This window comes from Micropterus salmoides, unplaced genomic scaffold (assembly GCF_014851395.1).
Source record: "Micropterus salmoides isolate LMB-PRFRI ecotype aquatic unplaced genomic scaffold, ASM1485139v1 Ms_hic_scaffold_17, whole genome shotgun sequence".
Taxonomy (NCBI): domain Eukaryota; kingdom Metazoa; phylum Chordata; class Actinopteri; order Centrarchiformes; family Centrarchidae; genus Micropterus; species Micropterus salmoides.
Window position 1 is genome coordinate 26,781,226 of NW_024040817.1, and position 13,651 is coordinate 26,794,876.

General features: G+C 39.7%; 1 protein-coding gene across 1 annotated transcript in view; it reads right to left on the reverse strand.

Moving 5' to 3' along the window:
* Positions 1–1,098: 1,098 nt before the first annotated feature.
* LOC119907290 (hippocalcin-like protein 1) overlaps positions 1,099–13,651 on the reverse strand; it is a 38,008-nt gene continuing 25,455 nt past the window's right edge. Inside the window, exons 2-5 of the mRNA XM_038725054.1 lie at positions 13,115–13,271; positions 10,009–10,290; positions 5,918–6,023; positions 1,099–4,149 (exon numbers count right to left, since the gene is read on the reverse strand). Of these exons, the coding sequence (XP_038580982.1) occupies positions 4,052–4,149; positions 5,918–6,023; positions 10,009–10,290; positions 13,115–13,210 (582 nt within the window). The 5' untranslated portion in view covers positions 13,211–13,271 and the 3' untranslated portion in view covers positions 1,099–4,051. The remainder of the gene's footprint in view (positions 4,150–5,917; positions 6,024–10,008; positions 10,291–13,114; positions 13,272–13,651) is intronic.

Genomic DNA, 13,651 nt, shown 5'->3' on the forward strand with positions numbered 1-13,651 from the left:
TGCAATACATCATACTGAGCCCTATTTTCAGTACCTCCAAATGAACTCAGAGCAGGAGAGATTTATGATGCAGTGGACCCAAACTCAAACCCGATGTATGAATTTTCAGACTCTTGTGTGCAGGATTACGGTTATGTGAGTGTGTCTGTTCTTTTATTTTTGTACTTATGGAAGTCAAGTGATTCATATCAGGATCCACAAATAAGAATCCTGCAGTGAGGATTTGGTTGCAAGCCTTGCTTGTACAATGTTTTAGTTAGCTCAGAGTTCAAACAATAGGTAAACATGTTGGGAAATGCACTCATGTCGCTTTCTTGCAGAGAGTTAGATGAGAGGATCGATACCACACACACGTCTGTGCGATATGTATAGAGCTGTAGTTAGGACAGAGACTTGAAGTCGTCTGGCTCTCCACAGTGATAAAAACCCCAAGAAACAACTCTAAAGTTCATTAATCAACATGTTGTGTTATCTTGTTTATTTAATTCACAACTTAAACTTAAAACCAGAACTTGTCATTTTGACACTTGGCTTCATATTTAGCGTACGGATATGAGAGTAGTATCACTAATTCTTGGCAAGAAAACAATTAAGCATATTTCCCATAATGTTGAACTATTACTTTTAATGTTGGGTTTTATACACATAATGCAGGCAGGTACCGTGTGTGTGTGGGTGGGTGGATGTGTGCGCCTTCCATCGTGTGTGTGTGTGTGTGTGTGTGTGCGCTTTTTTTGTGCAGTTTGGTCATGAGAAACTAGTACTGCAGGTTTTTGTATTAATTGCCTAAGTAAATAAAGTATTCATAATTATGCAGTCAGTTTGTGTATGTTTTGTCCTCATGCCAGAAGCTAGTGTGTGACTGGTTACACTCTGACACACGCAGACATCCTGACAGGTTAACTCAGCCCCATTCACCCACGTCCTGTCAGGTCTACTGTAATAAGGACCTGCAGTGTACACTGACAGGCTGCACCACTTATGTGTATGACTGTAATGTGAAGTTGTCAGACCAGACATTCACCTTGTCCACTGTGAAAAGCTCTGCTCCTTAATGCCTTCCTACTGAACCAGAAATGAGGAAACAGTCCACACGTGCAGCTTTGAAACACATAGGTATATTTTGCTTTCAGGTCCAACGGAACAAACATGACATCCTCATGTGAGGTTTCCATGCAACAGAAAAATAGGAAAGAAGGAAAGGGAGGTTAGGAAGGAAAGAAGAAAGAAAGAATGGGTGTATTTATTTAACACAAGGTACCAGGTCATCAGAGGCAACGAGAATAGAAAAGGATTAAACTGTAGTAAATTGTGGGGGGGTTAGCAACTGTTGTTCCTTATCCTACCAGCAGAAGGCAGTGATAATATAGAATCCCCAAAGCAGAGGCTGGTTAGGAAGCTCCTGTGCAAATGTTTGGTACAAATCAACCTATGGTCCTAATGTCATGTGGATGCAGCTGCACCAGTACAGCTCTCAGGCTCTCGCCGATAGTTCACTTTGCCACCATTGCACACTATAATTCAATTTGTGAGGTAGTGAAATGCTGGGCAACACACACATTGGGAAGACATTGGCCATTTTTAAAGACTATTTTTGTCAGTTTAGTCTGGTATGACAGAGTGACTAGCTAAAGAAAAAACTTTTTTTACCTCACATGGAAGACAGAGAAATCATCCCAGTGTGTTGGAAGTGTACAACGGTTCTATTCCTCACCTTGGACAGTGTGTAGAGTGAAGCCTGTCTAAACCTGCCAGAAGTAATTGCATTAGTATTCAATTATGGAATAAATACTGAATTCCAACCAAAAGTAAAAGTACTCATTAAATTATGGGCAGTTAAACATATAATACAATATATTTTATAAACTGATTTGGGTGTAAAAATCTGCACCCAAAAGTACCTGGTAACAACAGTTGTCAGATAAATAATGCATTAATAATTTCAATATTTCCCACTGAAATGTTGTGGAGTAAAAGTATAAAGTGCCATAAAATAAAAAAATACTCCAGTAAAGTACCTATGTATAAATGTACAATGAGTAAATGTACTTAGTTACTTTACACCACTTCTAAGTACCAAAAACATGTATGCATTATACTTGTTCAATATAAATCTGTAAAAGTAAAGAAATGGCATAATAACAATTATCCCTCAATGCTTTTGGATGGTCTTCTGTTAACTTGACTTTCTTGTGCATCATGTAAAGAAACATTTTGATTGAATCGAAAATAGTATTTTTGCTCCAAACTGTGACTTTGTCCCAGTTTGCCCGACGCTTCGCTTCCTCACAAACAGAATTTGTGTTTTGTTTGACCTCCAAAATAGAAGATGGCAACAGTGATCTGACAATGGGGGCCTTAAATCCTTAATCCGGGAGAGTAGTTTTAGTCTTCCGGCAACCAGTTGCTCTGTTTACATGTGCACAGCATTTCAGATGGGGGCTTTTATTCTGAAGCATGTTTTATTCAGTCGTGTTTTCAAACTCTAATATCATACAATAAAGTGAAGTCTTGGATTTTATTTAAACTGGAGAGACTGATCAATATGTTAGAAGAGGTGGGGTATGAATTTAGTGGGGTATGAATTTAGGGTTTGTATCAGTGCTAATCTAAACACAGTCACTGATGTCTGTCAGATTACTACATATGTCTGGAAGCCCTGAAAACTCTAATCAGAACATGTATCTGCACTGGCTCTGGCACATGTCCCTTCATCTAACTGCTCCACAAGCAGACTAATCCAGGAGGTTATAAAAGCATTCAGCTAGAGAGTGATGAACGAGCCCTTAGTGAGTTCTCTGTCAGAGGAAAAAAAGAGAGGGATGAGGGTTTGTCCCAAAGCAAGACAAGTATTCAGTCATTTCTGCCCGGTACAGTGCTGAGGAGGCTGCAGAGCTACAAAAAGATACCGCTGTGCGTTAACTGTTTTTGTGGATTTTGCCATTGTCCGGTTCATAGGATCATGCAGTATAATGGTTACGACTATGTTAAGTTTACTGCTTGTTGTTAAAGAACTTTAAAATACATACAAATTAAGAAACAACACAGCAAGATAATACTGTAAAAGTTAGCCTCAAGCATACAGCGCATACTCACATGCACGCACACGCATTCAGACCAAATGCACAGCCATACTTTATAAACACATGGCAGCTCAAACGATATGTGCTACTGGTGTCGATCAAATGCATTATGAGACACCCTTATTTCATAATCTTGAACAAATCCACAAATCCCAAAGAGCTTAATCTCACATTTTCTCTCTCTCTCTGTCACTGTAAACTGGAATATGGTCATCTTTAACAACATATCAAAGTAAAAGCACAATAATAAGAATACAAATGAATAAATAAAACAACATGAAGGAGGGAAACAATATGTACAAATGAAAAAACCCCAACATAAATCTATAAATTTAAAAATCAACAAAATGCCAGTAGATATCAATAAAAACCTCATAGGATCTTAGGCCTTCTTTTTCCTCATAGAAAGATCATATAGCAGTAAAATCCCAATAGTGCCCCAACCCCACCAACCGCCACACCGACCACCCATTCAGATCAGAACCGGAAGCTACGCTACATAATACTGCCTTTCAATGCCAAAGAGTGTGCAACATACATGAAGACAAATGTCCTTCATCTCATGATATACACAGACGTACAGTATATACATGATATACATGTGTGGAGAAACTGAGCAATCCCCACCCTGCAAAAAACATCCACACTTTGTCACAGGCTCCCTGGAAATCTGACGTTCCAGAGAGAGAGAGAGATATTCGGGAACATTAGCGGGCGCCACTGTCGACTGATCATTAAATGTATGCATGCCCCTTCATTTTTCCCAAATATATAAATGAAAGTAAAACGATAGTGATGACTTTTCTTAGCCTCCTTAAAATTCATCCTCCATCCTTGCACACACACAAAAAAAGAAGAAATGATGATAAGATCATACGAGAGACGAGAACCATCATGCACTGATTTAAGTGACTGTTTCAATAGCAACATGGAGGGTGAGGAAGAAAGGGTTGTAGATGGGCGGGGGTTCAGAACTGGGAGGCCGAGCTGGGGTCGCACTGGAGTAGCCGGACGATGGAGGGGTCGCTTTTGGCACCTTTGATAAACTCCTCCAGGGACAATTTGCCTGCAGGGCAGAAGGAGACAGAGGAAACAAGAAACACAAAAGTCAGTATCATGAAGCAATGTGACCCATGTTACATGCAAACTACAAAAATGCCTATTTGCATTAAGTCAATATGGTGTCATAAATGGAGACTGAAAATAATTAGTTATTCTACTATCCATTGCACGTAACAATTTAATGCTGGATCACATAATGCTGGTCATGTATGCTCAGTGGTATTGTGGTGTTCTATTGTTTTATTATGTTGTCCTTTTTTGTATTTCACCTCTGCAATCACCTGCCGGGGACTACAGCTGAGGATGAGGAAGTAGCCTTCTGGTTAAATCTGGCATATTTGCATGGATGCAAAAGCTGAAGTGTTCATCAATGGGCTCATTTTAAATAAACAAATAAACACAAGAAGAACTGTGCAGATTCATATACATCCCTAGGCCTCTATATTGACCAACACTAAATAAAGTAAGAACATGACATTTGAAAATATTCTAAGAGAGTGTTAAAGAAATACAAATTTGAGATACTTGTACTTTTGTACTATTTTCACTTTATGCAACTTTATACTTCTACTCCATGACATCTCAGAGGCAAATACTGTACTTTTTACTCCAATAAATTTGTTAGGAAGCTTTCGTTTCTAGTTACTTTTCAGATGTACAGTAAAATATGTCTTACCCTTCCTGTCCAGTGAAACCCATGTATCTCCAAATTTGGTGATTTAAAAATCTTTCTGATAAACTGAAGGACAAAGTGTTCCTTTACGGGTTGAGAAGCTGGACAATGCATCGTCACAAAGTGAAAACAGGGCTATTTCTTGGTTGACTTTTTAGAGATCTCACAGGACGACAACACTTCAAACATATGATGATCTTATAGAATATGATGCATTGCTGTAGAACCACCAATCAACTTTCTTAAGCTTGTGTGTTATGCTATTCAGCCAGGTTTTCTGGGCCTTAGAAATGTCTCGATGTGTGAAACAGTGCTGTTTTAAATATGGGATGGGAATCACGCAAGGTTTGCTGGAAGATATGGTGGCTCGGCTGTGGAATTGCTACTGGAGGAAAAACAGGCTGACAATAAAAGATATTTGTTTGGGATAGACAGCTTATTGGATCTTGGTCGTGCACTTGCGTTGTAAACTACGGGCTCGGTTAGGCATTTTTTAATCATTAAAAGATCAACATGAGTCTGTTAGCAGAATCTGTGTTGGCTGAGAGAACGCGGGGCTACAGGACTAATCCAGTACTGCATACATTAGTACTGCAACTATTTAACTTTTTACTGGGAACTATGCAGTATATTGTTTAGAGACGCAGATGGAGTTGGCTGTTCACATATGAAACATTTAAAGTAGTCACTTGCTTGAGAAAAGCCTGGGAGGGGAGAGAAACCCTTCATCAGGATAAATGTGTTTCATTTCTTTTCCTCCTTCTGCTCTACAATATAATTGATTCCCCCCCCACGTAAATACGTTTTTATGTATTTAAAAGTGTAGAGATGTATATATAATGTTGTAACTGCTGACTTTTTTCTTTGTATATGTGTTATTGGAGGATGTGTGTTATATTTTATTAATGTTTGTTATGTCTTGTATTTGGCATGTGATCCCCGACACATGCAGTTCCTGAATTCTCTCAAAAAATCTCTATTTCAGTTTCCACATTTCAAAGATGATCTTTAGTAAACTGTCACATATATCCCCCATTCCTCACTCCTCTCCCTCTCTACATCACATTCATCCCTCCATGCTGCCATTTCCTCCGCTCACCGTCATTATTGAGATCCATTTGTCTGAAGATCTTATCTGTCCTCTTCTCCGGCGTGGATTCATCTTCTGGCATCTTCATCACCGATGACACCATCTTGTATATGGCCTGATAGATGGAGCGAGCGAGCGAGAGAAAGAAGGGAAGGGACAGGGTTGCGTTGGGTGGGGGAGGGAAAAAAAGAAAGATAAGTTCATTCACGTCAGCAGGGACCCATTAAGAAGACTCAGCAGAGAACTAAAACCTGACTGAACTGAAAAGTAAAGTCAATGTGGCTTTCAAGATGCTGATAAACACGCTTTCTACAGTCCACATGATTCACTGACATTTGTTACTGCTGCTCCCCGGGCAGCTTTTCCACAAATACCCACGCAGGGTCTGTGTGGCTATAGAACAATATCATCATACCATGGTGACATAGACCACATGTGCCAGCAGTGTAGGGGGGCTCGTGAGCAGAGCTTACTGTACTGATCTGATACATCATTATCAGTTGACTGATACAAGCAACCAATAATCTCCATGTATCAGCTAGCCTCAGACACGGATCTACAATCAGCTTAGGTGCCCATTAAATCATCTCCATTGGGAGCATAGGGTGTAAATCTGACTGTGCATCAGTGTCACAGCAGCAATCTCAGATGGGAAGGTAGCTTGCACGAAATAAACCCTTCTGTGCTTTTTGGTAAGGCATATGGGCTCTAAGATTTTATCTCCTGGACTGTATAACAAGAGCTCATATATTCCTCCAAAAAAAAAGACAAAAAAGAAATTGAGTCGACAAAATGCAACAGTTGACTGATTGAAACAGACATTGATTTTAATCTTAAAAAATAGGGCCTAAATAGTTCATCTGCAAACAGAACACATTATTGTAATATACAGTACTACAATACATTACTAATTATTATTACTAAAAATTGTTATAAAGAATTCTATTGACTGATATTTAACAGCACAACGAAAACAAGATTTTAAAATGAAAATATTCACCCACTAATAAATATGTCAAACATAAAAAAATATATATATTTAGTATATATAATGTGTATATATGTATGTAATTTACAATATGCAGTATAATCTCTTAATTCTTTACTGGATAGGACAATGGTTAGAGGTAGAAAACGAGGGAGAGAGAGACACAGGGGGCGACACACAGCAAAGGGCCACAGGTCAGATTTGAACCCGGCTGTTACGACTGTGGTCGTAATTTGTGAACTTTAAAATAGGCCTATGTTCAGTGTTATTGCCACCTGATCTGTTTATTATGTAAACAGGTCTGTGCCACAACATCAGAGTGATTGGTGGATTCTGTCTCTGCTCGGCGGGGGATTGGTGGCGGTGGTTCCAGCTCGTGGCAGATGAATGGTTGCTTCCTGATGGCATGCTACTTAAGCGGGGAAGATGGCGGTGGCTGGGCGCGGTGGGCATCTTGGCATCTTCCTCCTCTCCCAACAGGCCACAGTCTGATCTTGTTTAAGTAGGGGTGGGCCGCTAATTCTGTTTGTCTTCTTTTTCTCTTGTTTATTATAGTCAGGGAGTGAGTTGCTTGTGGTTGGTTTTTGTTTGTTTGATAGGTTAGTGCTGATTTCTAGTTAGAGGTGTTTAATTTGTTATGTTGGCCTTGGCTCACCCTGAAGTAAACTAGTTTATCTCTACTTGTTTCAATCTGTTATAAATGAATTCACAATTCCTTATTTCTTAATAGTCTACGTTGTGTTCATGTGGCTCCTTGGGGCTTGGAGAAGATGGGGTAGTCTCGTATTGCGTCTGGGCCTCTAGACTGGGCGTAACACCGGCACTGCAGTAAGTACTCAGCATTGTACATGGTGTGCTAAACCACTTCTTATCAGAAAATCAGAAAGGCAATTCCCTTTTCTATTTTTTTAAATATTTACCTGCTGCTTTTGTCTTTTCCCTCAACTCAGCCATCTGCATGACTCGCACTTTTAACAGTAAAAGCTCTGTTGTGTCTTATGGATGCATCCACCATTGTGTCCCTGAGCAAGACACTTAACCTCATTGCTCCAGAGGCGTGCGACCTCTGACATATATAGCAATTGTAAGTCGCTTTGGATAGAAGCGTCAGCTAAATGAATAAATGTAAATGTAAATGTTATGTTAAGTACAGGAAGTGACATTATTCCGTGTTTTGTTTGTTGTGGTACTCAAGGTTTCGTTTAATAAATAGTTTTGTTTAAATAACTTCAGTAATCAGCGACAATCACAAACTCGCCATTTTAAAATTGGCTTCCCAAAGCAATGGAGAAATTAGCTAGTTCTCGTTGGCTCCCCCAACACACCTGTTGCAACAGCACAGTACGTACACATTCACGTTCAAATAATATATCTCTGAAAGCCCATGGACAAAGTTTGCAAAGTGATGCGCAAGACACAACAGTCAACAGTAAGCTAGCTTTGCCTCCTGCCTGTTTTGGGGGTAGTTGAGGATGTATAGGGTGAAGATTTGGTCTGCTGTCTGATAATGTGGTGTTAAACAAATCTGACTTCCTCTGTAGTAGTAGTCTCTCTCACTCTCACTGTGTACAATGACACTATGGCCCCCACCTCTCTCAACCAATGGTGCGTAACCTCAATGAGCCTGAGGATAATCCCAATATACTGCACACTCAGGGATAAACTCTGGTTAAATTTAACTCGCTAATCTGTGAGAACCCAGTAGCGTGCACACACACACACACACACACACACACACACATACACACAGAACATATAGAGAGATTGTCAGTCCCTGTCCAATATCTCGACATATGAGTGTCTCAATTTCTTCTCTTGAGTGCGACAGGATTACATACAGCACTAATGTAGTACTATACTTAACAGTCTTTACGAAAACTGTTGCCTGTGCCAGTATTGCAGTCATCACATTAAATGTGCCTATTAGTCTTTGCATATCAGTGCTTGAGCTTCCTTGCGCATACTTAATACGAATGTATGAACTTACATACTTAAAGTGAGCATTTATCATAAGCACTCTCTCAATCTATTCCTGTCAATGCAAATGTCTATAATACGATTAAATAAAATGTACAATGGAGACCTACTGGGTGATTTAAAGGCGCAATGACAATGCTGCGGTAAGAACAAAAGTTATTTACCAAGTTATCAAATTTGTTCTTTAAGCATATTATGTTATCAACTGCATCATGTGTATTTATTAAAAGCAAAGTTAGGTTTGGTGACCAAGACATTTATGACATTATTTGGGGTCTTCTGTCACCACACATTAGTGTCATGTTCAAAATCCCCATGTCCCCTGGTTTTAAAGGTGAACTCCAGAGATTTCGTATATAAAGGTCAGTTCATGTGTAATGAGGCGTATGACTCAGCACCTGAAAACAATTGTAATTCTGTCTGTGGCTTTATTGAGTCCACTAAAGTCTGAGAAAATAACCCTGATAATGTCACCAGCCAGTGCTTGGAAACTAAATATCTCTAACAGCAAACTCTGGACGTGGAGTTTTAAATTTAAGGGCTTGTACCAGACAGGAAGGATTTAACAAAAAAATTGTTATTGTTTGAATTTTGGGGAAATGTAGAATCTAGTTTTACAAACTACAGACCTATGGTCAGGATATTGCAGCCTCTGCTGCTTCGATTTTTCCCATTGCACCGCTATGGACTAAACAAACATATCTCAACAATGGACTTCTGACATTCATGGTCCCAAAAGGATTATCCTAAGGACTCTGATGACGCCCAGGCCTTTTCTCTAGTGCTAATCTAGTGCTCTAGTGCTGTTCTAGTGCACGAGGTCAGCATTTTTGGTTCTGAGCAGAGTGTCTCTACAACTATTGGATGGATTGTCATAAAATTTTGTTTTTGGCGTTTGATCCAATAGCAGGGACTAAACATCAGTAAATCTCAGCCTCTGCTGCACAAATTCTGTCCATTCTTCTTTTCACATCTGTCTCCTGTGAGTTCCCCACCTATGGACGTGCAACACTAAATTAGCTTAATTGAGCAGCTACTACAAACAAAAAAAACCCAACATCCTTTTCATAGTCCAAATGCCTCAACTCATCCTTTGCCCCCAACGACACTTGATTACCCAATGTTTCTTGTTTACCTGTACAATCTCCAGCATCTCATCACGGCTGATGTACCCATTTCCGTCCAGGTCATACATGCTGAAGGCCCATTTCAGCTTCTGCTCCAGCTTGCCCCGTGACGTCACGCTCAGGGCGATGATGAACTCCCGGAAGTCTATCGTCCCATCGCCGTTGGTGTCAAAAGTTCGGAAGACGTGCTCAGCAAACTTGGAGGCGTCCCCGTAGGGGAAGAAATTGGCGTAGATTTTCTTGAACTCCTCCACATTCAGCGTTCCACTGGGGCAATCCTTCAAGAACCCCTGCGGAAAAGACATGAGGAGAGACAAGGGTGAAAATAAGTCCTTTAACGGTCTCTTCAGTCTCCAGGACAATATATCCTTATGATACATCAGCAGACCCAAATAAGACCTTTTTCAAAGCTGGTTGGGACCATCAGGAATCAAATTCTGTAACAACTTCGACCAGTAAATGTTTCATTCATGTAATGCTTCATTCGGAACACACTGAAGAAGTAATTTTTGATAAGGAGCTTAGTCTTGGATAGTTGAAAGCAGTTCTATCTTCTTTTCCAGGAGTCACATTGGATAAAGCAGCATTGTGCGTCAGATGAAAAGGGAAGTAAAAGTCATGTCAGTCTTGGTCTTCAGCAGAAATAAAGCTCTTTTTTTTCAAAGACCAAAGATAGAGGCAGCGAGGTGACAGTCATTGTCCCGTTTTGAAGGCTGGAATTACTTTTTGATCATCACACCAAATATTCTCATTAATGAAGGTGGAAAGTCAACATTGTTCTGTTCCAATTTCTTTTTCATTGCTGTGTTTGCCATTTTCTGTGAGAGACCTTCACAACTTTTAGGAAGGCTTGGATTTATCGCCAATAAATCCCCCAAAAAGACAAGCTGGATAAATTTTCAGAGACCTCAGGCACCTCAACATCCAGTGGAAAACATTATGCAGTTCATAAGACATCTCCAGTAACCACAAGCTGTTAATCTCATGGGTATATGTGTGACAGTTGTATTTGTCTATTTGTATCCTTTGTGTTTATTGTTAGAACTAACGTTTATGCTGCTGTCTTGGTCAGGCCACAATTGTAAAAGAGATTTCAATGTCAATTAGACTTAGACCCAGTTAAATAAGGGGTATATAATCTGCTGAGAGTGAACACCAGCATGAATGTTGTCAGTGTGAAGAGACCCGGGGTCAGCAAAGCTTAAGTCACCGGTCAGGGAGGAGACGGTTGAACATATACAGCTCTCATACGGGACAGCTCACACAACTGCTCCATAGGCATAATCCATCCATAAAGCCATATAGCCATTACACACATCCATGCACACAAGAGATAATTCATGCGGTCAGGTCAATGTGGCACTTCATCATGCAGAGACTTAACAGATGGGGAGCAGGTGGTGCTCGGCCTTTGTAGAAGACATTGAGACATTATCACATTCATGGCTGCTGTAGGTGTTACTGTTAAAACCAGTATGACCATACCGAAGAAGATAGCCTATCCCGGCAGATTCAGGAGGGCTGGACATAGTGCAGTGCTTCTTATTCTAAAACAAGATTTTCAAACGCAATTGTACTGTGGAACTCGGAATAAAAATTTGTATTTCAATCAGGAGAGACTTGTGCACAATGTACATGATCATTTATTGTTGTGGTATTTAAAGGGGGTGGTGAAGCCATAATGGTATAGAATAAGGACAGGACTTCTGCTTAGCCTAACCTGGGCCTGGATCTGATGAGCAGGAGGTGAATGGGGTGGAGGAAGGCACCTATTCATACTGAATTGACATCTGACAGCAGCAGAGTGGAGAACAGATGATTCAGTTTGACAGTGACTACATGATTGGCTGATGGAGATCGTGGCAAAAGCTGATTGTCAGTCCCAGTCCAATATCTCGACATATGAGTGTCTCAATTTCTTCTCTTGAGTGCGACAGGATTGCATACAGCACTAATGTAGTACTGTACTTAACAGTCTTTATCACATGTCATCACATTAAATGTGCCTATTAGTCTTAGCATATCAGTGCTTGAGCTTCCTTGCACATACTTAATACGAATGTATGAAAGGGGGTGGTGAAGCCATAATGGTGACTACATGATTGGCTGATGGAGATCGTGGCAAAAGCTGATTGGCAAATTAAAGAGTGAACGCCTATTGCCAGCTGTTAGAAGTCAGGAAGAGACTGTTTGAGAGAGAGTTGTGAATGCATGAAGCATAAAGATTGTCTTCCTGGTTGAACTTATGCTGAGCTTCAATTACTTGACAGTGCCATTTGTCCTAGCTCAGCAGTGACTGACGTGTTAATGTGATTGGTGAGAATTTGTACCAACACTGGCATATTGTTGACTTTGACTCAGAGTTAGCACAGACAGGTTGACATTATCCTCAAAAAGTCACAATAAGTAAGTTTCCTGTCCTGTGAATGATCATTGCAATCCAATAGTGAAGTTTTTAAAATAGGTCAACTTTAATATAAGAAGGGGTATGACAGAGGATTAGGGCCATTGTAGATAATAAAAAAAATAATAATATGGAGCTGCGGAAGGGGGGTAATATTAATAAAAAAGCAAAACATTTCTAAGATTATAGATGTGAATTTATGAGAACAAAAACTCTGATATTCTTTGAGATTAAAGTGGTACATTTATGAGAACAAACTCTTTTTATTAAAGCTACAATAATCAATATTTTTACACTAACAATGTATCAGTGTTGAAATACTTGTAAGTTACTGGTAAAAGGCCTGAATTCAAACATTGACATAAGTAAAAGCACTAAGTGATATTAGTAAAATGTCCTTAACTTTTAAAAGTAAAGGTACATATGTGTGGTCCTATCAGTGTTACATAATTCTATGCAATAATGTGCAAGCAGCATTTTGATGTTGAAGCAACAGCTTTCTTACAACTGCTTTATAACAATGCATCCTTTTTTAAGATGATGATATTTGTATGTAGCCTACATTTTTTAACAATGAACTATTACACATAGTAACTATAAACTAAAGTAAGTATTACAAAAGTATACATTTCCCTCTGAGCAGTCACACTTCTATGACTTGGTACCACCCAAAAATGTCCAGACTGTGTGTACAGTGTGGGTCGACGTACCTTGTACCACTCCTGCAATTCGTGGTCGGAGAACTCAGTATTCTCCCGGAGGTCCTGCAGCATCTCTGGTCGCAGCTTGCTGTTCTGTTTCCCCATGGCAACGGGACAATTTCCTTGACAACAACAGTGACTATATCACTAGCCAGGCTTTTCACACCTGTCAATCAAGACATAAAGAAACAGAAGGCCAGCAACAATTAAGCAGAGAGAAGGATTGCCTCCGGTGATAAATGAGAAGGGAAATACAGTTCGTCAGCAAACAGCGAAACGTCATTGGAGTGACTACCTACCAGACTAGATATAGCAGAAAGACGAAACAGCCATTTAAAACCAATATGGTTAAAAAAAAAAGATGCTTTATCTATTAGGAGCCAGCTGCAATACAAAGAAATTTAGTTTGTGCAAATGAAGTCACCAAGCAATGCAGATAACATAACGCAGTTCTCTACAAGACATTGACAAATTGACTTTGACTTTTTCCACTTACACAATGACTTTTATAATGAAATCAAGCCTTGTCACAGTGTTGTGTCCCAA